The following is a 25,864-nucleotide window of genomic DNA, read 5'->3' as shown; positions in this document are numbered from 1 at the left end:
TCAAATTTTAAATTCAAATTCAAATTTTATTTGTCACATACATATACATACGTAGTACGACATGTAGTGAAATGTATTGTACGACTGTCCAACAAATTGTCCAACAAAATTAGAAAAACCTCAAGTTTACAAAAATACAAATAGAAAAAGTACAGTAAACATATATACAGAATAAACTAGCAATAAAATAAAATAACAAATAGATATGAGAATAAAAAATAGAATATGATTCTATATAGATTCTATAAAAAGTAAAGTGTATGTCAGTGATAAAGTGTCCGTGTGCTGTGCTGTGCAGTAAAGTGTATAAGTGAGTAAAAGGATACTAAAGACAAAGACAAATGGTATGTAAGTCCCACTCATTTATCCTTTCTTAACCTTCTACAAATTAGTGCAGATTGTACTTGAAAAATGTGCAAAGTGGAAGTGTGGGGTGATGTGATTAGAGTGGAGAGTGGTTTAGACTCCGAATGGCCTGCGGGAAGAAGCTCCTCCTCATTCTCTCTGTGTTCGCCTTCATGGAGCGGAAGCGTCTCCCTGAACGCAGCAGAGAAAAGAGTCCATTGTTGGGATGGCTGAGGTCCTTCACTATCTTCCTGGCCCTGGTCAGGCACCGCTTGCTGTAGATGTCCTGCAGGTTAGGGAGCTCGGTGTGAATGGTACGTTCCGCTGAACGCACCACCCTCTGGAGGGCTCGTCTGTCCTGCATAGTGCAGTTCCCGAACCAGGAAGTGATGCTGCCCGTCAGGACGCTCTCGATGGTGCAGGTGTAAAAAGTCTTAAGCACCCGAGAGGGAAGTCTAAAGTCCTTTAAGCGTCTCAGATGGTACAGACGCTGCCTGGCCTTCTTCACCAGGGTGCTGGTATGACAGGACCAAGTCAAGTCCTGCGTGATGTGAACACCCAGGTATCTGAAGCTGTCCACTCTCTCCACTGGAGTCCCGCTGATCGTGATCGGCTGGTATGACCGCTCCTGCTTCGTACTGAAGTCCACTATCAGCTCCTTAGTTTTGCTGATGTTCAGGTGTAGACTATTCACCTGGCACCAACTCTCCAGGTTCTTAATCTCCTGTATGTAGGCCGTCTCGTCGTTGTCTGAGATCAAGCCCAACACAACAGTGTCATCAGCAAACTTAATGATGGTGGTGGAGTTGGAAGTGGCCACACAGTCATAAGTGTACAGTGAGTACAGCAGGGGGCTCAGAACACAACCTTGAGGGGCTCCGGTGCTTAGGGTGATGGAGGATGAGGTGTGTTTACCCATCCGTACGGCTTGCTGTCTGTCCTTCAGGAAGCTGGAGATCCATTGGCACAAGGATGTGCTGAGACCAAGGACCTCCAACTTGGAGGTGAGTGTGGAGGGAATTATGGTGTTAAACGCTGAACTGTAGTCCACAAACAGCATTTTTACATAATTCCCTTTTCTGCAGTCCAGGTGACTTGTTGTGGTGTGGAGGAGGTGTGAGATGGCATCCTCCGTGGAGCGGTTATGTCTGTATGCAAACTGTAGTGGATCCAGTGTGTCTGGTAGTGATGCAATGATGAAGTCTCTGACCAGTCTCTCAAAGCACTTCATCACCACTGATGTGAGGGCTACAGGGCGATAGTCGTTTAGGCAGGTGGGCTGCGGTTTCTTGGGGACAGGAACAATGGTGGACTGCTTAAAGCATGAGGGGACTATGGACTGTTCCAGGGAGAGGTTGAAGATCTCGGTGAACACCGGTGCTAGCTGGTCAGCGCAGGCCTTCAGAACCCGACCTGTGATGCCATCTGGTCCTGCTGCCTTCCTGATGTTCACTCTCTTGAATGCCCTCCTCACGTCATGCTCCGTGATGGTGAATACGTTGTCCTCACCGGCTTCCTCAGCGTGCATGCAGTTAGCACTGCTAGCGCCGTTAGCGTGATTAGCTGCAGCCTCGAAGCGAGCATAAAAAGTGTTCAGGTCGTCAGCCAGAGAGGCGTCCGCATTCCCCGATCTGGAGGGTGGTGTTTTATAGTCCGTGATGGTTCTAAGTCCCTGCCACAGGCTCCTAGAGTCGCCATGTTGGAATTGCGACTCTAGTTTCCTCCCGTAGCGCTGCTTCGCCTCCTTCACCGATCTGCGCACGCTGTAAGATGCAGCCTTGTAATCATCCATGTTCCCGGTGATGAGCCCTGTGTTGTAGGCAGCGGAGCGGGATCTCAGGGCGTCGCGGATGGTTTTATCCACCCACGGCTTCTGGTTGGGAAACGTCCTGATGATGGTTTTCTGCACCGTATCATCCATTAGTTTCTCTATAAATCCCACAACCGCTTCCGTAAACAAGCTGACGTCATCAGAGCTGCGCCGGAACATGTCCCAGTCTGCGTCATCTAGCGCGTCCTGCAGAGCGGCCACCGATTGGTCCGTCCAGCGTTGGACCTCCCTCTGCACCGGGGCTTCCTGTTTCAGCCTCTGTTTGTAAACAGGCATGAGGAAGATGGCGGCGTGGTCCGATTTCCCAAACGGTGGTTGTGACTGTGCCTTGTAGCTGTTCTTGTATGGGGTGTAACAGTGATCTAATGTCCTTTCGCCCCTGGTGGGGCAGCTGATGTGCTGATGGAAGTTCGGCAGTGCACGCTTGAGGTTGGCACTGTTGAAATCTCCCAAAACAATGAATGCGGCGGAGGAGATAGAGTTGTAAATTTTGTCTCAGAAGAATAATAATAAGAAGTTTATTAGGATTTCAGTAAGTTGGCTTTCTCAAGCCAACTTAATAAAATAAAAGATAAGATAAGATAAAAAATATAAATATAAATGTGCAGGTCAGTATGTTGTCGACTTAAATAGTAATAAGAGGAATGTGCAAAAATAATGTGCAAAAAAGTTGTACAGGGTATTTAAGTAGCAGCAATATGAGGTAGAGAAAAATTATGAATAGCTTATTGATATGGTGATATTTACATGGAGTCAAGTGATGTTATGACACAGAGTTAGAGTTTAATAAATGATAAATAATAAATGAAACCGCAGACAGAACTAAAGGAAGCGTTATGTCTGTGTGTTTATCTGGATCTTCAGGAGGAGGAAGAAGAAGAGATCTCCATCTCCTGATCACAGCTGTGGGTCTCTGAAGAGTGACGGATCCATTCGTAATCCTCCTGACCTCAGTGATGGACCAGTGACCTCTGACCCCAGGTGAGATATAATCCAGTATCGCACACAACATACTGAGTTGTAATAAGATTCAAGATTCAAGAGTTTTATTTGTCACATACACAATTATACAGAGTATAACCAGCAGTGAAATGTAGGTCAGGTCCGCTCCAAGGACAGTGCAATTGTAAAGTATACAATATTAAGAAAAAGAAAAGTAGAAAAAAAATAAAATAAAAGAATACAACTAGATAAAAAAGTTTGTCGAGACAAACTTTAAGTTGACTTGAGAAAGCCGGACCAGACAGTTTAAAAGAGTTTGAAAAGTTTTAAAAAAGTTAAAGAAGTTTAAAAAGTTTAAGTTTTAAAAGTTTTAAAAGTTTTTAGTTTGACGCTTTTCAGTCTGAAAGTCACGTAGTGATCTGTTTGACTCTTGAACCTGAATAAGATCAGCAATGTATGGAGGGGCTATACCATGCAGGGATTTAAAGACAAAAATAATTCTGAAATAGTTTGAAGATTAACATAGTTTGAAAAGCTTAAAATTTTATAGATAGATAGATAGATAGATAGATAGATAGAGTCAGATTATAGATAGAAAGATAGATATATAGAGAGAGACAGACAGACAGATAGATACTGACTAGCATGTTGCAAGCATGATTAGTATGTGACTAGCATGTTTCTAGCATGATTAGCATGTGACTAGCATGTTGCTAGCATGACTAGCAAGGTACTAGCATGTTGCTAGCATGTTTCTAGCATGATTAGCATGTCGCTAGCATGTTTCTAGCATGATTAGCAAGTGACTAGCATGTCGCTAGCATGATTAGCAAGTGACTAGCATGTGCTAGTTATCATGTTTATAGCATGTCGTTAGGATAGATAGAAATAGTCAGATGGATAGATAGATAGAGATAGATAGATAGATAGATAGATAGATAGATAGATAGATAGATAGATAGATAGATGGATGGATGGATGGATGGATGGATGGATGGATGGATAGATTAGAAATATTAGAGGAGTCTGAATGAGTTTGAATGGGTTAGAAATAGTACATAGAAGGGAAGTCTGATTGAGCCTCAAAGATTCTGGGAGTTTAGATTTTAATTTTGACAGTTGGAGTTTGAATAGTCTTGGCTCATCTGAACATTCCGTCAATGTAAGTCTATGGGATTTTTATGATTTTTAATCTTCAGTTTTATGAAAACCATAAGTCCGATCAGTTAGAAAAGATATAGCACACCCGGCGAGATCAGTCTGAAGATCTGGGCTGAGTTTGGAGTCTGTAGAGTTAAAGCTCTAGGAGGAGATAGAGTTGTAAATTTAGTCCCAGAAGAATAATAATAAGAAGTTTATTAGGATTTCAGTAAGTTGGCTTTCTCAAGCCAACTTAATAAAATAAAAGATAAGATAAGATAAAAAATATAAATATAAATGTGCAGGTCAGTATGTTGTCGACTTAAATAGTAATAAGAGGAATGTGCAAAAATAATGTGCAAAAAAGTTGTACAGGGTATTTAAGTAGCAGCAATATGAGGTAGAGAAAAATTATGAATAGCTTATTGATATGGTGATATTTACATGGAGTCAAGTGATGTTATGACACAGAGTTAGAGTTTAATAAATGATAAATAATAAATGAAACCGCAGACAGAACTAAAGGAAGCGTTATGTCTGTGTGTTTATCTGGATCTTCAGGAGGAGGAAGAAGAAGAGATCTCCATCTCCTGATCACAGCTGTGTGTCTCTGAAGAGTGACGGATCCATTCGTAATCCTCCTGACCTCAGTGATGGACCAGTAACCTCTGACCCCATGTGAGATACAAAACTACTGCTTTATTAATGCAGGGATCTAATCATGTACTCAGAAGGCTGAGTGTGATCAGTGAATTGTGGAAGGTGTTTGAGTGAATGTGTATGTGCTGCATGTTTCAGATCCTCTCATGATTCAGTGTTTTCTGAGTGGATTCCTATCCTACTGTCAGACATTATTACAGTCGCAGCAGTCAACACCTGGTTCTGTAGTAGATGTTTTACTTCTCTTGTAGTCTAACAGTAAGAGGGGATTTCTGTGAAGATTCAAGATGGACCTTGCTGTAAAAACCACATCATAAAATTAGGGGTGGGCATTTTTGGAAATTTCTTTTTTCGATCATCAGTCGGTTTCCAAAATGAGTAATCTATATACACTCACCTAAAGGATTATTAGGAACACCATACTAATACTGTGTTTGACCCCCTTTCGCCTTCAGAACTGCCTTAATTCTACGTGGCATTGATTCAACAAGGTGCTGAAAGCATTCTTTAGAAATGTTGGCCCATATTGATAGGATAGCATCTTGCAGTTGATGGAGATTTGTGGGATGCACATCCAGGGCACGAAGCTCCCGTTCCACCACATCCCAAAGATGCTCTATTGGGTTGAGATCTGGTGACTGTGGGGGCCATTTTAGTACAGTGAACTCATTGTCATGTTCAAGAAACCAATTTGAAATGATTCGAGCTTTGTGACATGGTGCATTATCCTGCTGGAAGTAGCCATCAGAGGATGGGTACATGGTGGTCATAAAGGGATGGACATGGTCAGAAACAATGCTCAGGTAGGCCGTGGCATTTAAACGATGCCCAATTGGCACTAAGGGGCCTAAAGTGTGCCAAGAAAACATCCCCCACACCATTACACCACCACCACCAGCCTGCACAGTGGTAACAAGGCATGATGGATCCATGTTCTCATTCTGTTTACGCCAAATTCTGACTCTACCATCTGAATGTCTCAACAGAAATCGAGACTCATCAGACCAGGCAACATTTTTCCAGTCTTCAACCGTCCAATTTTGGTGAGCTCGTGCAAATTGTAGCCTCTTTTCCCTATTTGTAGTGGAGATGAGTGGTATCCGGTGGGGTCTTCTGCTGTTGTAGCCCATCCGCCTCAAGGTTGTGCGTGTTGTGGCTTCACAAATGCTTTGCTGCATACCTCGGTTGTAACAAGTGGTTATTTCAGTCAAAGTTGCTCTTCTATCAGCTTGAATCAGTCGGCCCATTCTCCTCTGACCTCTAGCATCAACAAGGCATTTTCACCCACAGGTCTGCCGCATACTGGATGTTTTTCCCTTTTCACACCATTCTTTGTAAACCCTAGAAATGGTTGTGCGTGAAAATCCCAGTAACTGAGCAGATTGTGAAATACTCAGACCGGCCCGTCTGGCACCAACAACCATGCCACGCTCAAAATTGCTTAAATCACCTTTCTTTCCCATTCTGACATTCAGTTTGGAGTTCAGGAGATTGTCTTGACCAGGACCACACCTCTAAATGCATTGAAGCAACTGCCATGTGATTGGTTGATTAGATAATTGCATTAATGAGAAATTGAACAGGTGTTCCTAATAATCCTTTAGGTGAGTATATATTAAGGGTGTAACGGTTCACAGCATTCGGGGTTCGTTTCTATACGACACAGCGGTGTCACGGTTCGGTATGTTTTCGATACAGGGGGCAGGGGAATGGGTCACGGCACAATGTTGGAAATGTTTTAAAGCATGAAGGCGAGTCAGTGGATAACACACAAGCATGCGTTTGCACCAGGGTTTGCAGCACACGTGCAAACTTTGCGCAATTTTTATTCAGGTGAACATCATTCACTATAAGCAGAAAGTGAAAGTAAAAACGTAATGATGGACTAGAGATGGCTCGATACCATAATTATGGCTTCGGTGTGATACCAGAATGTAATACCTCGGTATTGCTACCATAGTTGACACATATCCAGCCTCAAAAGATAAGTGAATTGACCACAATTTTATTAAATAATAATAATAAAAACAGATTCATATTAATACCTTTGTAACAGAAACTGTAACAAAAAAACCTACAGGGAACATTGGTTACATTTTGGTGGAGAAAAAAATATATAACTGAAGTAATACAATGAAAGTATATTCAAATCTTCTTATCTTTTCAGTGCAAACAAAATGTCTCAAAATGTAACACAAACCTACCGGGAACATAGGTTGACTGATGGGAACATATGACTGAGTTTGAGGGAAAAAAATACAACTGAAGTAACACAATTAATGCAACAAATGTTGTTATCCTAACAGTCAAAGTAATATTCAACGTTATTATTTCTCTCTCTCTCAGATTGTTTTCATATTTCAGACTCAGACAGCCAAAGAAAAAGCATTAAATATAAATCTCACTCTCTCGGATGCTTCATATTAGCAAAAACATTTCCTTCATATTATTGATACTAAAATTAATATAGCACAACTTTTGCTTAATTCAAATTCAGGTAATATTAGATTGTATGAAATGCAAGTGCATATATACGTGACCAAACCTTCACTGGTTCTAGCGTGTCTCACACACATTTGAGCTACTGTATCACATCTGCATGTGTGTAAATATAAGTTCAAATTAAATCTGAATTCATGAATGATGCACTCACTCACCTGTCGATCTCGTAATGCTCTGAAAAGATCAGGATGAGTAGAGACAAATGCTTAAAAAGGTTTGATGTGTTGCCTCCTGTGGTGACTTGTAGCAACGCTTGCATTCAGGTGCAGTGAGATCAGTTCCTTCACCTTTATCATCTGTTTCGTATGCAAAGTAATGGCATATTTCACTTCTACTGTGTAAGGTCTGCCCACTGGTCCAACGACGGCAGCCAATGGCACGGCAGAAGGGTTCTTGCGTGATGCTGTCTTTCCTTTTACGCATCATAATAACATATACTTGTACATAATAACATATTACTTTCTCATAGGTATTACCTCCTTAATTCATCTGACTCCAAAAATGAACAGGTTTTATAAGATACTGGTTAGTAAATTTTGATGAATGTTTGATCATTCTATTTGATTAACCCTTACTTTATATTTACTCATTCATTATGAATCTATGTTGCTCAAGGTGTATCACGCCGGCCGATGTACGTGTACCCCATAATCACAAACTCGTCGGTCTATTCATTAGTCAGAGGTTATGGCTAATACTATTTAATAAGTCGCCTATGCGCACCATTATTTTAATAGTAGTTCTGTTTAGCCCCCTACAGTCACCTATGTACAGGGTGGGCCATTTATATGGATACACCGTAATAACATTGGTTGGTGATATTAAAGTCCTGTTTGTGGCACATTAGTATATGTGAGGGGGCAAACTCCTCAAGATGGGTGGTGACCATGGTGGCCATTTAGAAGTCGGCCATCTTGGATACAACTTTTGTTTTTTCAATAGGAAGAGGGCCATGTGACACATCAAACTTATTGGTAATGTCACAAGAAAAACAATGGTGTGCTTGGTTTCAACGTAACTTTATTTGTTCATGAGTTATTTACAAGTTTCTGACCACTTATAAAATGTGTTCAATGTGCTGCCCATTGTGTTGGATTGTCAATGCAACCCTCTTCTCCCACTCTTCTAAGGGGGTCAGATCGGGAGACCTTGGGGGCCATTCAACTGGCCCACGCCGACCAATCCACTTTCCAGGAAACTGTTCATCTAGGAATGCTCGGACCTGGCACCCATAATGTGGTGGTGCACCATCAATGGAAACCTCAAGGCCACTGGATATTTGAAATTGCTACATGATGATGTGTTTCCCTCTTTATGCACTGAAGCTGGGACGTTCCCTGAGTTTTTCCAGCAAGATGGTGCACCACCACATTATGGGTGCCAGGTCCGAGCATTCCTAGATGAACAGTTTCCTGGAAAGTGGATTGGTCGTCGTGGGCCAGTTGAATGGCCCCCAAGGTCTCCCGATCTGACCCCCTTAGACTTTTATCTTTGGGGTCATCTGAAGGCAATTGTCTATGGTGTGAAGATACGAGATGTGCAGCACCTGAAACTACGGATACTGGATGCCTGTGCTGGCATTTCTCCTGCGGTGTTGCTATCAGTGTGTGAAGTGTGGGAGAAGAGGGTTGCATTGACAATCTAACACAATGGGCAGCACATTGAACAGATTTTATAAGTGGTCAGAAACTTGTAAATAACTCATGAACGAATAAAGTTATGTTGAAACCAAGCACACCATTGTTTTTCTTGTGACATTACCAATACGTTTGATGTGTCACATGGCCCTCTTCCTATTGAAAAAACAAAAGTTGTATCCAAGATGGCCGACTTCTAAATGGCCACCATGGTCACCACCCATCTTGAGGAGTTTGCCCCCTCACATATACTAATGTGCCACAAACAGGACTTTAATATCACCAACCATTCCCATGTTATTACGGTGTATCCATATAAATGGCCCACCCTGTACAACTTAGTTAAAGCTCAAGAAGTAATCAGAGGTTATGTTAGTACTATTTTGTCTAGCCCCCAATAATTATATAACTACGTACAACTTAATTAAAGCTCAAACCATAATCAGAGGTTATGCTAATACTATTTCGTCTAGCCCCCAATAGTTATATAACTACGTACAACTTAATTAAAACTGAGACAGTAACCAGCGGTTATGACCTGTATTGTAACTAGCCCCCCATAGTTAACGCAACTGAGTACAACTTAACTAAAGTCAAACACTTATTAACCCTAGACGCAGGTTTGCAGAAACATATATCTTACATACTTTACTTGAGAAAATAATTTCAGAGTAGTCAGAATAAATTCAAACATAATTTATTCCTCAGGTAATCAAGATAATAATTCATAGTTCAATTTAAACATTAAACACACATTGATCAATCATATAAAACATTCAATAATACACGAAGGAGAGAAATATTACCTGAGAACAAAAGTCTACAAGTATGTGGGAGATCTGTCTACAGATTCCTTGAGCTCTTTGTCACTCTCCCTTAAATATCCAGAAGAACCCCGAAGTCACCAAATGGTCACTTCTGGGGGTTTCAAGTAAATAACTTTGATTTCTGCGGGAAGCTGCACTTCATTTACATACAGGAGGTAATTTGTGTGAAAGACCTGGGAGCATCAATATTAAAGGCTATTACTGTTAAGAGAATGAGACCCCTTTACCAGACACATAGGTGCCTTTCAAATGACATCACACATGTATTGTTATAAACTCTAATTAAGAAAGATGGATATTTGTGATCTCTGCAGTCCTGTATTTAAATGGAAGTGAGGTGAGAGAAGGGGAGAGTGAGTAGAGGAAGTGGAGGTGGAGAGTCATGTATCAGGTGTGGAACTTCTGCCTCTCTCAGTTGGGTGTGTTGTCTTAGGCTTGCGAGACGGAGTTCAGGTGTTGGTTCTCGTAAGGGTTCTTTGTCTTTTCAGGCTGTGGTCTCTTCCAGACAAATGGCATCAATAATCTGACAGTTAGATCTCTTCAGGTGCGTTGATAGAGTTTCATCTGTTTGATCATCGTGTTGTTCTGTTGTCACATGTACCGGTTACGCGAGTAGCCCCAGAGTGCACCCTGGACGATTGGGGCGACACATTAAAGGGATAGTTCACCCAAAAATGAAAATTAGCCAAAGATTTCCTCACCCTCAAGGCATCCTATGCGTGTCTGATATTCCTCTTTCAGACGAACACATTCAGAGTTATATTCAGTATTGTCCTGTCTGTTCCAATCTGTATAATTGCAGTGAATGGTGCCCCTGTTTCTGAATCTGAAAAAAGTATCCATCTCAGAACTGCTCCACACAGCTCCAGGGTGTTAATAAAGGACTTTTGAAGTGAAACGATGCGTTCGTTTAAGAAAAATGTTGTTTCTTAAAACTTTATAAACCGTTTAGTCCAGCTTCCGGTCTCTCAAGCAGGCGCGTTTCCAACAAGGCGGTCGAGCGAATGACGGTGATGCCTTGAGGACGAGTAAATCTTTGGCTAATTTTCATTTCTGGGTGAACTATCCGTGAACTATACGTGTTGCTCCGCCCATTCCCAAATTCATTGGTTTATGATACAGCAGAGCTTATTAGTATAGATGTTTGCGCATGAGCGTTCGTTAATATATGTTTTTATGAATGATCTACGCTGTTTGGCTGAACTACAGAAATATTCAGTGCTAACAACAGCGATTTTAGTTAGAATCAATTAGCAAATGTGTGTTTTTTTTAATTTATGTGAAATTAGTTAGATTAAGTTCCTTTTAAACGCTTGGTACATCTCCGAGTACTTCGGGCAGAACAGAGCTGTGTAATATGAGCGGCTCACAAATTAAGTCTGGGGAACAAATTCTTAATTCATGGCCATGATATAGTCCTACCTGTGCTATAAATAGCCTCACCTATGAGAAATATTAATTATGTTTCTGTGTGATGAACATAAATAGTGGTCTTCAATCTCAACAGCTGGGTTACACGTTAAATAAAGTCAGATATTATTGCATTTTTCACAGTACACGAAGCAGACATACTTTAACATTGAGCAGTTTCAGCTGGGAGATGTTGATTAAAATGATCTAGTGAAGTGAAGTGAAGTGACATTCAGCCAAGTATGGTGACCCATACTCGGAATTCGTGCTCTGCATTTAACCCATCCAACGTGCACACACACACAGCAGTGAACACACACACACACACACAGCAGTGAACACACACACACACACACACACACAGCAGTGAACACACACACACCGTGAACACACACCCAGAGCAGTGGGCATTTATGCTGCGGCGCCCGGGGAGCAGTTGTGGGTTCGGTGTCTTGCTCAAGGGCACCTCAGTCGTGGTATTGAGGGTGGAGAGAGCGCTGGACATTCACTCCAACCACCTACAATCCCCGCCGGCCGGGGACTCGAACCCGCAACCTTTCGATTACGAGTCCAACTCTCTAACCATTAGGCCACAACTCCCCCCCCTATCTACTATTTGAGATTTAGTTTTGTATAATGTTTATTTATATCTAGCTGTTCTTTTTTTTTAGGATCGGTGGATAAGAAAAAACTTATGATGATAATATCCTACACTGTAGTTCAGTAAGACATGCAAAGGGTTTTAAAGAACAACTGCGGTGACAAAGAAGACAATAATAGCACTAGTCCATCAGCATGAACTGGGCTTTTATGTGTGGATAATGGGAATAAAACCTTGCTGAAAATATTGATTTATTTATTTTTGCATATAGGCATATTATGTTTAAAAAAAAAAAAAAAAAAAAATTGTTTACTGTTTTTAAATCTGACCTACAGCAAATATTATTATTAATGTGCTTTACTGCATATTTAGGCGATAGATGTTCATTTTCTCTGCAACATTTTTATTCATACTTTTATAAACTATATTGATGCACTGAGAAGAGATCCAAGCAGACAAAGTCTTTCCGTAGAAGTGTAGTTTATTAAAAATCAATTATCATAAGTATAAGTGATACTGATTACAGATGATTAAATGCTAAAATATGAAAATTAAAGAAAGAGATTAAAAATAGATACAATATCCAAGCTGAACAGATTCTGCTAAAACTGAGTGATCTGACCGGAGTATAGTGATATTCAAGAGCTGAGAGATGAAGATTGAAGATGCCAGTTTGAAGGAGTATTCGATAGGCTTAGATACCTCCGTCTTCATGGAATATTATTGTCTGATCAAGAATGTTCTTGTCTGATCAGCAAAATGATTTGCCTACTATTTTCCTTTCTTGGATAATATCAGAGCAAGGTCAGCTTGACTTGTCGGAGGAGGTTGTGTTTTTTACACCCTTTGAGCAGAAACAGCAAGCTCTGCAAATCTTCCAATATTGCTAGGCCCAGAATATTCATATGCTCTATGAAGAGATCAAATCAAACACTTCCATGCATATAAAAACATTATGCATGAAGAATTTCCAACATCCTGTCTAGCAAAAACTGGAACATAACACGGTGTACTTTTATATGTCAGACGAAGGAAAGAAAGACATAAGAGCAATACGTCCCTGGAACATGAGCATATCTAAAATGAAGCATTAAAACACAGATGTAGGCTATATGGAGAATAGATGTGCACTAAATCTATGAATAACTGTTAAGTAGCATTCAATTCTGAATTGATATAGAATAAAATCATTAAAAAGATGAATATATCAGAAAGAATACATATTGATAATAAATGATTAATGGATATGGAATTATCTGTATTTTAGACACTGTACTATATTGATTTTAGATTTTTTAGTAGTTATTATAGTCTTTAATAAATAATAAAATATTAATCACAAAGAAGGTGTCTTTTACTCATTCAAAGTGCTCACGTATATTGCACAGATTTACAGCTCTGAGTGATTTAATATTATATATTTATGCAGGTCTATATGGCTAATGATCAAGTGTTAATAACTGAATCTAAATTCATCTAAATTCATCCTGTAGACAGATTAACACGCACAGTGAGGGGGTGGATACAGAAATAATTGGATTTTTAATATCTGATGTCATGGACACTTATTTACTATTATTATTATTATTTATTTACTATTATTATTTTTTTATTATTATTATTATTTATTGCTATTATTTTTCCTATACACGCACACACACACATGTATGTATGTATGTGTATATATATATATATATATATATATATATTTATATATTTTATGTGTGTGTATGTGTTATAAAAAATATATATATATTATAATATATTTTATATATTATTTTCACACATTAGGGCTGGGCAGGGCCGTCGCTAGTGGGGTGAAAGGTGGGGACAATTCTAGGGGCCCCCACCGCCCAGGGGGCCCCACAAAATCCAGGAATTATACTATATAGGCCAATGTTCTGTGAATAATTCTAATATTTTAGTAGTTGTATAACTAAGATATTATGAAAACCACAAAAAAGCATGCAATTTGGTTAAAGAAATTGTCTACCCTCCCGAAAAATGGTTTAGTCTGATACGAAGTATTCTAAGAAGTCCCACCCCAGATCGAGAACAAGACGTCCAATCAGAGTTGAGACCGGTGGGCCGCTGTACAATGTGGACCGGCCCTTTGCGTAATATATATTAAAAAATTGGATTGTAGTAAATGTACGTATATCCTTCCATCGGTCCAGACGAATGGCCAAGGGCATTCTAATTAATTCTAATTAATTTAGCATGCTCCAGCTCAGTGCAGCGGCTCAAAAGCGCTCGTCAATGTCAAAATGTTTGAAACAGCCAATCAAAGTGTAGAAGGCGGGATTTACTGTTCACAGATGCTGAGCTGCGCGCGACTTGAATGCCAGCTGAGGTAAGATGTAAGCCGCTAAACATGACAAATTCAGCAATATTTGCCAACCGTTTAGTTAAATAACAGACATTAATTTTTAGGAATGCAAATTATTACTGGCCTTTTCAAATGTCTCATATTTTAATGCCATTATTCGAATTGTCACTATGTAGGCTATAATGCAGTTTTCAGTCGACACGAGATAAGAGTTCTTGTAAATCTGCTTTGTTCCGTGATTTTACGTGTCTAAGAAAATGTTTAAAAATCTATAAAAATCATTCTCAATCTTACTCTAGAACACTGTAAATCTGAAGACTTTCGAGTGTTGTGCATAGGAAAGTGATTTATATTATAGGCCTAATAAAAATATAATTTGCTTAAACACACACTATTAGCATATTTTATATACACACTGGTAGTTAAAAGTTTGAAATAAATGAGGCTTTTTATTTATTTGAAAGAATATTGAATTTATTTGATCAACAATACAGCAAAACAATAGCCAAATATAATGAATTATTACACTTAAAATAGTGGTTTTCTATTTAGGATATTTTAAATGTAATTTATTGCTGTGATCAAAGTTGAATTTTCAGCATCATCCAGTCTTCAGTGTCCCTTCAGAAATAATTCTAATGATGCCTAATTTGCGGTTTAATTATCAGTTATTAATAATGGTTTTATTATTGGTATAATGGTTCTCAGTTAAAGAACCGCATTTATTTGAAATATAAGTACTTTGTAATAAGTGTAAATATATTTACTGTCGCTTAAATCAGTTTAAATCAAAGTCCCTTTTTATATTCTATAATCTTTGATTTAAAGCAACATTGTTGAAGAAAAATATTAATTTATATTTTTAATCTTACCCAAGACTGAATGGTATCACATTTTCCACAAAAATATGAAGCAGCACAATAGTTTTTAACATTGATAATAATCAGAAATGTTTGTTGAGCAGTAAATCAGTATATTATTATGATTTCTGAAGATCATGTGACACTGAAGACTGGAGAAATGATGCTGAAAATACAGCTGCACATCACAACAGTCAACTATATTTTACTATGTATTCGCATAGAAGACAGCTGTTTTAAATTGTAACATTATATATTTCACAGTACTGTTTACTGTATTTTTCATCATCAAAATAATTAGTATACTCTTCTCCACAATTGGAGCTCTATTACTTATAATGATAGATGTCAAGCTCCTGCAAAAGGACAAATACTGTATATGACCAATAGAAAGGCCTATTAAAACAGTCCACATTCTGCACTATTTAAGTCTTCTGGACGATACCAGAGCATTGTGTCATTTGGACCGATAATATTGGTATTTAACTTTAGTGATATTAAACTGTCCCTTGTAAAAATTATTAAAAATTATTTACTATTTGCCATATACACCAGAAAAGACAAATTATAATGTCAAGATTATGCCACTCATTTATGGTGTGGTGTGTTGTGGACAGGGTTTGGTGGGTCGCTCTGTGCCAAAAAGTCCAGGGCCACTTTTTGGCCCCAGTCCGCCCCTGTATACATCTATATGTATTGATGTGGGGGCCAACATCAATATTTTTTCAGGGGGCCCCCAATCCTCTAGCTACGGCCCTGGGGCTGGGTATTGATTCAGATGTCCCGATTCGATTTTGATTCGCAAGCTTTCCATTCGATTCTCGATTTTTGGATTACATTCAGTGAATATATTTTTAATACAAAAGCTATTGATATTTCTAAAAAATTAACAGTAAACATCACTTTACAAATGGTGGATTAATAAAAAGAAATTAAGAACCACAGGCCTGTATTTTAAACCTATTCTTTTTTTGTGTAGGGTCCTTTCTTAAACAATAATAATATAAAATGTTCTTCTTAATTTTTCTGGTAATCAGATGAAGGTATAACACATTAATTTAATTTATCCTAATCAAACATCCATCCGTCCATCCATCCGGGACTTGTGGTATTTTTAAAATATAAAAAAGTTAAAAAGAACTGTGTTTAGTCAAAATAGAGATTCTGTGTTACAATATAAACTATTCAATTTTTTTTTCTTTTTTTTTTTTTTAAGATACTTTAAGAAAGTTAAATAAACTTTATTCAGCAAGGATGTGTTAAATGGATCAAATTGATAGTAAAGACTTCTATTGTTAGAAAATATTTATATTTTGAATGAATGCTGCTCTTTTAAACTTTGTATTAATCAAAGAATCAAAGAAAAAAGAAACACAGGTTCCATATAAATATGAAGCAGCAGAACAGTTTCAACATTGATAATACATCAGTATATTAGAATAGTTTCTGAAGATCATGGGACACTGAATTTTCAGCATCATTACTCCAGTCTTCAGCTTTGAATTAGAAAATGAACTGAAATAGAAATATATCAGACATTAATTATACATGAAATACAAGATTGTCATATGTATTGATTTACAATATGATTTGTATTTTTAATTGTATGTATTTAAATGCTTTAATTTACATTATTATTTAATTTGTTGTTTGTTTTATTTCTGTTGTTTCTGCAGAGGGACTAGAGATGATCAGATTGGAGATCTAGATTCTCCTCAAACAGTAGATGATGAACTACAGAGAGTCAAAGACCGGCTCAAAACCAGCATGAAGAACAAGTATGAGAGATTATTTGAGGGACTGAAACTCCAGGAGAATCAAACCCTCCTGAACAGGATCTACACACAGCTCTACATCATAGAGGGAGAGAGTGAAGGAGTGAATGAAGAACATGAGGTTTTACAGATGGAGAAAACAGCCAGAACAAAACACTCACAAGACAGTCCAATCTACTGCAATGACATCTTTAAAGCCTCAGCTGAACCAGGATGTGAGGAGAAAGACCAGATCAAGACTGTTCTTACTAAAGGCATCGCTGGAATCGGAAAAACCGTCTCTGTGCAGAAGTTCATTCTGGACTGGGCCGAGGGAAAAGCCAATCAGGATGTAGATTTGATGTTTGTGCTTCCATTTCGAGAGCTGAACTTGATCCGAGATCATCAGTACAGTCTTCACAGACTTCTGCTGGACTTTCATCCTGAACTTCAAGATCTGGACTCAAAGATTTATGAGGATTGTAAAGTTGTGTTCATCTTTGATGGTCTGGATGAAAGCAGAATCACACTGATGTTTTCAGACGCTCAGAAAGTTTGTGATGTGACTGAGACTTCATCAGTGGGTGTGTTGATGTCAAAGCTCATGAAAGGAGAGCTGCTTCCCTCTGCTCTCATCTGGATCACCTCCAGACCAGCAGCAGCCAGTCAGATCCCCTCCAAATACATCAACCGTCTGACAGAAATTCAGGGATTCAATGAGCCTCAAAAGGAGGAATATTTCAGGAAGAGAATCAGTGACCAGCATCAAGCCAGCAGAATCATCTCACACATCAGAAGAGCAAGAAGCCTCCACATCATGTGCCACATCCCCGTCTTCTGCTGGATCTCATCCACTGTGCTTCAGAAGCTCCTGGAAGAAGATCTGAGTGCAGAAATCCCTCAAACTCTGACTGAAATGTACATCCACTTCCTGCTGATTCAGATCAACATGAGGAACCAGAAGTATGAAGAGAGAGATCCAAAGAAACTCCTGCAGTCCAACAGAGAAGTGATTGTGAAACTTGCTGAAGTGGCTTTCAAACAGCTGATGAAGGGCAATGTGATGTTCTATGAGGAGGACCTGATTGAGAGCGGCATAGACGTCACTGACGCCTCAGTGTATTCTGGGATTTGCACTGAGATCTTTAAGGAGGAATCTGTGATTCATCAGAGGAAAGTCTACAGCTTCATTCATCTGAGCCTTCAGGAGTTTCTCGCTGCTTTCTATCTGCTTTACTCACATGTGGTTAACAAAGAATTGCTGCAGTTTCTTAGATGCTCTCTGTATGATCTACTTAGATCAGCAGTAGATAAAGCTCTTGAGAGTAAGAATGGTCATCTGGATCTGTTCCTGCGGTTCCTGCTGGGCGTCTCACTGGAGTCCAATCAGAGACTCTTACAGGATCTACTGACACACACAGAGAACAGCTCAGAGAGCATCAGAGAAACCACACAGTACATTAAAGAGAAGATCAAGGGTAGTCATGGTCTCTCAGCTGGTCAGTCCATCAATCTGTTCCTCTGTCTGCTGGAAGTGAAAGATCAGACTCTGTTCAGAGAGATTCAGGAGTTTGTGAAATCAGACAAACACTCAGAGAAGTATGTCACTTCTGCTCACTGCTCAACAATCTCCTACATGCTTCAGATGTCAGAGGAGCCGCTGGATGAGTTTGAGCTCAAGAAATACAACACATCAGATGAGGGCAGAAGAAGACTGATACCAGCTGTGATCAACTGCAGAAAAGCTCTGTAAGTGTTTCATCATTAACTAAACTATCATATTTAATAATGAATATGACACCTTTATAATAAATGAGAGATTTTCTCCTAAATAACAGACCAGAATCTTAATGGAGTCTCTCCAGGTGTTTTTAATGCAGTAGATAGTGGAGTAAAATGTCTGTTATCACCGCGGTAAACACAACCCGGTCACATGAGAAACTCGTTCATTAAATCAGCAGCAGGTGGAGCAAAGGGACAGTCGACACCATCGATCAGTAAAGCTGCAATTCAGACATGTTTACTGTGAATGAAGATAAAATAATCACATACATTACTGCTAATATTAACAGCAATAATAATATAGCATTATCACATTTAATCTTCAGTGATTATTGATCATAAATGCTTAATGTTCCAGCTGTTTGACTGCGGTTACAGTGAACTATTACAGTGAAGCAGTGCTTGAAGTGTGCTTGCTCTTTACTGTACAGCACTAGTAGCCAGTATTTTACATTATTATTTACAGAGGTCTGCATTATGCACAGGTAGTTCCAGATCAGTTTAATCACCGTTCTATGTGTAATGTTTATTTTGAATAATTTTGTTCGTATGGCATGCAGTGCCCTGCGGGCTTTTACAAGTAATGCTTTTATTGCCAAATTGAAATGTCCAGTTTGAGTTAAAACCAGACCGAGATAATTATATTGTAAAGCATGTTGAAGTGTGGTGTTTGAAGTAAATATGTTCTAGATTTCTGTTGTTTTCTGAAATATCATAATCTTAGTTTGTTGGATGTTGACTTCTAAGTTCCAATCAAGGCAGTATTTAGTTAAAATGTCAAGGTTGTTCTGGAGACCTTCTGGTGTTTTAGATAGAATTAGCAAGTCGTCTGCATACAGTAAATATTTGACTTCTGTGAGGAATAATTGTAGTCCTGGACTGTCTGATTGGTCCAGTAGATCTGCCAGTTCATTGATATATATGTTAAATAAAGCCCTGTCTCACTCCTCGCTGTTGAGAAAAATAGTCTGTCCTTTGCTGTCCAATTTTTACTGCACATTTATTTTGGTAATACATGTTTTTAATTAAGTCATAAATTTTACCCCCTATGCCACTTTGAATGATTTTATAAAGCAATCCATTATGCCAAATGGAGTCAAAAGCCTTCTTAAAATCTCTGAAGCATGCAAATATTTTTCCCTCTTTCTTTAGGTGTACATGTTGATTTATTAATGTGTGTAGTGTGTGAATATGGTCAGTGGTTCGATGTTTAGGGAGGAAGCCAATTTGAGATTTGCTGATGATATTGTGCTGCTTTAAGAAAGATGAAATCCGAGAGTTGATTATAGAGCAAAATACTTTTGCCAAATTACTGGTTACACATATCCCTCTGTAGTTATTAGGATCTGTTTTGTCTCCACTTTTAAAGATGGGAGAGATGAGTCCTGTGTTCCAGACCTCAGGAAAAACGCCTGAACTCAGAGTCAGATTGAAGAGTTTGAGTAATGCAATCTGAAGTTCAGGAGAGATGTTTTTAAGCATCTCATTGTTTCTGTTGTCAGGGCCACAGGATTTCTTACATTTGAGGGATTTCAGTTTTCAGTTTTGGCAAGTTATTGTGGCTCTGTATTGTTCAGACTGTGCCAAGTGCTCCAGAACTGACCCTGATCTTCTGAAGTGTGTTGTTATAATAATCTAATTTCTTCTGTCTCAGTGTGCTTTTGTATTGTTTCAGAAGTTCTGAGTGCTTTAAGCGTAATTCTGAGTTGACTGGATCTTTGTGTTTTTGATTTGAGATTAATCGTAGCGCTTGTCTTATTGTTTTACAATCACGGTCAAACCACTTTTCAGAAGGTTTTTGTTTAGCTCTGTTTTTGTGTTTATATGTGGTAGTTTTATTTAAATTAGCCTTTTTTGCTGTTTTCAAAAATATCATTAATATGTTTAATTGCTAAATGTATTCATTTCCAATTATTATCATATGTTGAATTGTTAAACAGTGTTATGGAATTGACTATTTCATTTGACTTCAATACTTTAATATATGTTTCAGCAGCATTACGAGTCCATCTATATGTTTTGAGTTTATGTAGATGAATTGGCTTTTTCTGGATCTCTCTTGATTTGATGTTTTCACCTGAAGAGATTGATCTGGCTGTGATCAGACAGGGGTGATGAGCTTTGACGGTAAGTGCACTGAAATGGGAGGGGCTTATATTCTATATGGCATAATCTACAACACTGTTGCCGAGATTTGAGCTATAGGTAAATTGTCCACAGGAATCTCCTTTGATTCTACCATTGAGGATATAAAGTCCTAAAGTTTGACAAAGGGGGGCTACCTCTTTGCCATGCCCATTGTGTAAGGGAACTGTTGTGTGTGTGTCATGTGTTCCTGCCTCTTGTGCCCATATTTGGTTTGTTTCCTGTCCTTGTCTGATGTAATCATTAGTTTATTCGTGTCTAGCCGTGTCTGTTAATTTACCTGTGTATTTATAGTCCTGTCTGTGTTGTGCCATTTGGTCTGGTCTACTCGTTAACCCCGGTGTGTGATGTCCTTGTCTGCCTTGCCTTGTCCTGCCCTGTCCTGATGTCTAAGTAAAGTCTGTTATTTGAGTTATATCCTCGTCTGCGTGTTCCTGGTCCCTCCCTCGTGTGTGCACCGTGACAGAAGACCAGACCACAACAGTATGTGGCGCCCCTTCACTCGGTTTTGTTTTTTCGTTTTGAAAAGTCTTTTTTTGGTTCCTGTTTTTATCTGTCCCTCGTGGCATGGAAGTCGCCACTCGTCCTTCTGCCCTAGCCCACGACATGTCGGCGTGGGAGTTCGGCAGGATTGCCGCGAGTGTTGCGAGTCCGCTGGTCGCGAGCCCTGCAGTCTGCCGATCGCGGGAGATCACGCCGCTTTCCGCGGCTCATCCAACCCGCCGATCGTGGGAGATATCCGCCGCCGTCCGCGGCTCCCAACCTTGCCGCTCACCCCGAGCCCGCCGTTCGCGGGAGTTCACGCCGCCGTCCGCGGCACACCGAGCCCGCCATTCGCGGGAGATCACGCCGCTACCTGCGGTTCACCCAAGTCCGCCGTCCGTGGGGAAAGCCAACCCACCGTCGGCGGCTCACGCCGCTACCCGCGGCACACTGAGCCCGCCGTTCGCGGGAGATCACGTCGCCGTCCGTGGGGAAAGCCCACCCACCGTCGGCGTCTCCCCTGTTCACGCCGCCGTCCGCGGCTTCCCTGTGCACGCCGCCGACCCGCCTCTGACTCAATGCCCGCCGGCCAGCCTCTGATTCCATGCCCGCCGGATTGCCGCTGACTCAAGCCTGCCGGATTGCCGCTGACTCATGCCCGTCGGTCGCCGATACCCTCTCCGTGGATCAAGTCCACATGTCACGGCCAGGAGAGCCGTGTTTGTTCGTTGTGCCCACAGGAACATTTTAAACTTACCATACCTTGTCTTGTCTTGTCGTGTCCATGGAGACTCGTCTGGGGCAGGCGGCTCCTTGAGTTGTGGCCATGGAGGCCAGTCGTAGCCGCTTGTCCCCCCTGTCGCAGAAGTGGAGGAGGTTGTTGAGGGACCCTGTGAGGGCCCCTGACTCCTCGTCAAGCCCAGAGGAAGACTCAGCTTCCTAGCTAGCCCAGGTGGGCTCCTGTTCCTGTGGGCGGTCCTGTCCGGTCCTGTCCTGTCCTGTTCCTGTGTCGGTGTGTTTAGCCCTGGAGGGCTATCGGGTTCCTGTCCTGTCCCTGTTCCTGTCTGTCTGGCCCCGGAGGGCTCCTGATACCCCCTGGATTCCCCATGGAATTGTTGGGGGGAGGGGGGGGGGGTTGGTAGTAGAGCTGGGTGGGGTGGGCGGGCCGATGAAGGATGCCACGGCCACAATTACCACCCGCCTCCTGAGCTCCCTGCTCCGCCATGGCTTCCTGAGCTCCGCCGGGGCCTCCGTCTGTTCTGCTCTGGAGGTCCCCGTCCTGTGTTCCTGTGGATGTCTGTCCTGAGGGGCCTCCAGAGCGCCCACCCCCCCCTCCCTGATGGAACTGTTAAGGCTCGGGACGAGCCTTGCGGGAGGGGGGAGTACTGTAAGGGAACTGTTGTGTGTGTGTGTCATGTGTTCCTGCCTCTTGTGCCCATATTTGGTTTGTTTCCTGTCCTTGTCTGATGTAATCATTAGTTTATTCGTGTCTAGCCGTGTCTGTTAATTTACCTGTGTATTTATAGTCCTGTCTGAGTTGTGCCATTTGGTCTGGTCTACTCGTTAACCCCGGTGTGTGATGTCCTTGTCTGCCTTGCCTTGTCCTGCCCTGTCCTGATGTCTAAGTAAAGTCTGTTATTTTAGTTATATCCTCGTCTGCGTGTTCCTGGTCCCTCCCTCGTGTGTGCACCGTGACACATTGACTCCAGTATCCTGGTTATTTCTTCCAGGTAGAGTACTGAAGAGATCTCGGGGTAAATGTGTGAACAGATGTTTATCTCCCGAGTTATCAATATAGTCTAATTCTGAACCAGTTCGAGCATTTAGATCTCCACATAGTAAAATTTTCCCCAGAAATTGATACTAATTTCTTCCTGTAAAGTGTAAAACACTTGATTGTCGTAGTATGAGGAATCTGATGGAGGAATATAAATTCCACAGATAAAAAGGTCTTTATCTAGAATTCCAAAGCTTTTATCCAATTTTAACCAAGTATGATTTTTGCCTTGCTGTACTGGTGATGTAAAAGGGGCAATGTAATTTTTTATCCATATGACTAAACCTCCAGAATCTCTACCACGATGTATTGAGTTGAGTTTCCAGGAGGGCACTATGATTTCAGAGTAACTTGCAGGACACTGAGTGGACACATCTGATCTACACCATGCTTCTGTTAGAATTAGGATGTCAGCATTTGTGATGCTATTTAAAAAATCTGTGTTTGTGCTTTTTAATCCAAATGTTTTAGAGCACAAACCCTGAATATTCCAAAAACTAATATTTAACATTTTTATATGATCGGCGATTAAGTAGTACTGCTGTTTATCTGGAGGCAAACACCCCCCCCCCCTCAAAAAAAAACAAAAACAAACAAATATTTGTATAAATAAAATAAATATTAAAACAAAATAAAGTAATAGTAATAATAGAACAAGTAAAAAGGTAGTCAAACTGATTAAAATAAATAATTGTGAATAATGACTAAAACTAATAATAAATAATATAGTAAAAATAACAATAACAACTATCGATAATAAAAATAATCACAATGATAATAATCAATGTGTTGTGATCAATCATTGCAGATTTCAGTTGAGCATTTTGTTGCAGAGAAGGCTTAGCAGTCGTTTGATTTCTCCCACATCACTAATGGAGAGTTCCTGAGCCGCTGCTGCTGAGGGGGTCTGCTGTGATAGTACCTGGGCGTAGCTTGCTCTCTGCTGGGACGGCTGCCTCTCTTGCTCTCTGTGAGACCAGCCTGAAGTCATGGTTTGTCTGTGAAGGTCTTGTGGTGGTCCTGAGCGAGATGAAGGTCCAGATGGCTCAAACGCTTGCATTCTCATATTTCTTTTTGCTCCTTTATAGCCGGTTGTTGGGAAGCGTCCAAGGGCAACATCTTTGATATCTTTAGCACAAATCCTGACTTCATCCTGATTCAGGTGGAGCCGGTCATACAGGTGCCACGGTCTTACAGAGCTGTGATGGACTAGGTGCACGTTGGGCAGACTGGAACAGGAGTGACGGACCTCTTCGTTGATCTTATCAATCACAGAGGGTGGGACGTCGAGCCGTGGGAGCAAGCTGGAGATCAGTACACGTGAACTGGGGAATGTCTGTGAGGCTTTCTCTGCCATCTCATGCATTGCCTTGGCTGTACCTTCATTTAAACTATGGAGGTCATTGGTACCTGTATGAATGATAATACATTGCGGGCTGCTGAGATCATCACTAGTGAGCAGTTCATGAACACGTTTTGTGTTTCTGCAGTGGAGCGCTAGAACCCGCTGTCTGGGGAAGAGTTTCTTGGGTTCAATGTTCTTTCCTATTGAGTCCATCAGAAGAACTACTGAGGCCTGAGTCGCTGGTGTTCTGTGGGACGGCGGCGGGGTGTGAGTGTGCTGCTGGCCATTCACTGTGTCTGGAGCTGTGGGACGGTGGCGGAGTGTGAGTGCGCTTCTTCACATGGCCATTCACTGTGTCTGGAGCTGTGGAGCTGTGGGACGGTGGTGGTGTGTGAGTGGGCTTCTTCTCATGGCCATTCACTGTGTCTGGAGCTGTGGAGCTGTGGGACGGTGGCGGTGTGTCAGTGCGCTTCTTCTCATGGCCATTCACAGTGTCTGGAGCTGTGGAGCTGTGGGACGGTGGGGGTGTGTCAGTGCGCTTCTTCTCATGGCCATTCACTGTGTCTGGAGCTGTGGAGCTGTGGGACGGTGGTGGTGTGTGAGTGGGCTTCTTCTCATGGCCATTCACTGTGTCTGGAGCTGTGGGACGGTGGTGGTGTGTGAGTGGGCTTCTTCTCGTGGCCATTCACTGTGTCTGGAGCTGTGGAGCTGTGGGACGGTGGCGGTGTGTGAGTGCGCTTCTTCTCATGGCCATTCACTGTGTCTGGAGCTGTGGAGCTGTGGGACGGTGGCGGTGTGTGAGTGCGCTTCTTCTCATGGCCATTCACTGTGTCTGGAGCTGTGGAGCTGTGGGACGGTGGCGGTGTGTGAGTGGGCTTCTTCTCATGGCCATTCACTGTGTCTGGAGCTGTGGAGCTGTGGGACGGTGGCGGTGTGTGAGTGGGCTTCTTCTCATGGCCATTCACTGTGTCTGGAGCTGTGGAGCTGTGGGACGGTGGCGGTGTGTGAGTGGGCTTCTTCTCATGGCCATTCACTGTGTCTGGAGCTGTGGGACGGTGGTGGTGTGTGAGTGGGCTTCTTCTCATGGCCATTCACTGTGTCTGGAGCTGTGGAGCTGTGGGACGGTGGCGGTGTGTGAGTGGGCTTCTTCTCATGGCCATTCACTGTGTCTGGAGCTCTGGAGCTGTGGGACGGTGGTGGTGTGTGAGTGGGCTTCTTCTCATGGCCATTCACTGTGTCTGGAGCTGTGGAGCTGTGGGACGGTGGTGGTGTGTGAGTGGGCTTCTTCTCATGGCCATTCACTGTGTCTGGAGCTGTGGAGCTGTGGGACGGTGGCGGTGTGTGAGTGGGCTTCTTCTCATGGCCATTCACTGTGTCTGGAGCTGTGGAGCTGTGGGACGGTGGTGGTGTGTGAGTGGGCTTCTTCTCATGGCCATTCACTGTGTCTGGAGCTGTGGAGCTGTGGGACGTCACTTCATGATGGAGTTGGGAACT

The 25,864-nt window shown here is 41.4% G+C and overlaps 1 protein-coding gene across 3 annotated transcripts in view; it reads left to right on the top strand.

The window, feature by feature from the left end:
* LOC306875131 (protein NLRC3-like) overlaps positions 1–25,864 on the top strand; it is a gene marked incomplete at its 3' end in the record, with an annotated part of 91,279 nt that overhangs the window by 6,084 nt on the left and 59,331 nt on the right. The window contains exons 3-5 of one of the 3 annotated variants that reach the window (XM_079425552.1): positions 3,041–3,157; positions 4,820–4,936; positions 16,761–18,587. In XM_079425552.1, the coding sequence (XP_079281678.1) occupies positions 3,041–3,157; positions 4,820–4,936; positions 16,761–18,587 (2,061 nt within the window). Of the gene's footprint in view, positions 1–3,040; positions 3,158–4,819; positions 4,937–16,760; positions 18,592–25,864 lie in introns of those variants that run through there. The other 2 variants (XM_079425554.1, XM_079425553.1) reach the window with 2 other exon arrangements.

Source organism: Barbus barbus (genome assembly GCF_936440315.1).
Source record: "Barbus barbus genome assembly, chromosome: 9".
NCBI lineage: Eukaryota > Metazoa > Chordata > Actinopteri > Cypriniformes > Cyprinidae > Barbus > Barbus barbus.
Note: the sequence above shows the minus strand (reverse complement) of the source record. Positions and strands in the feature narration are given on the sequence as shown.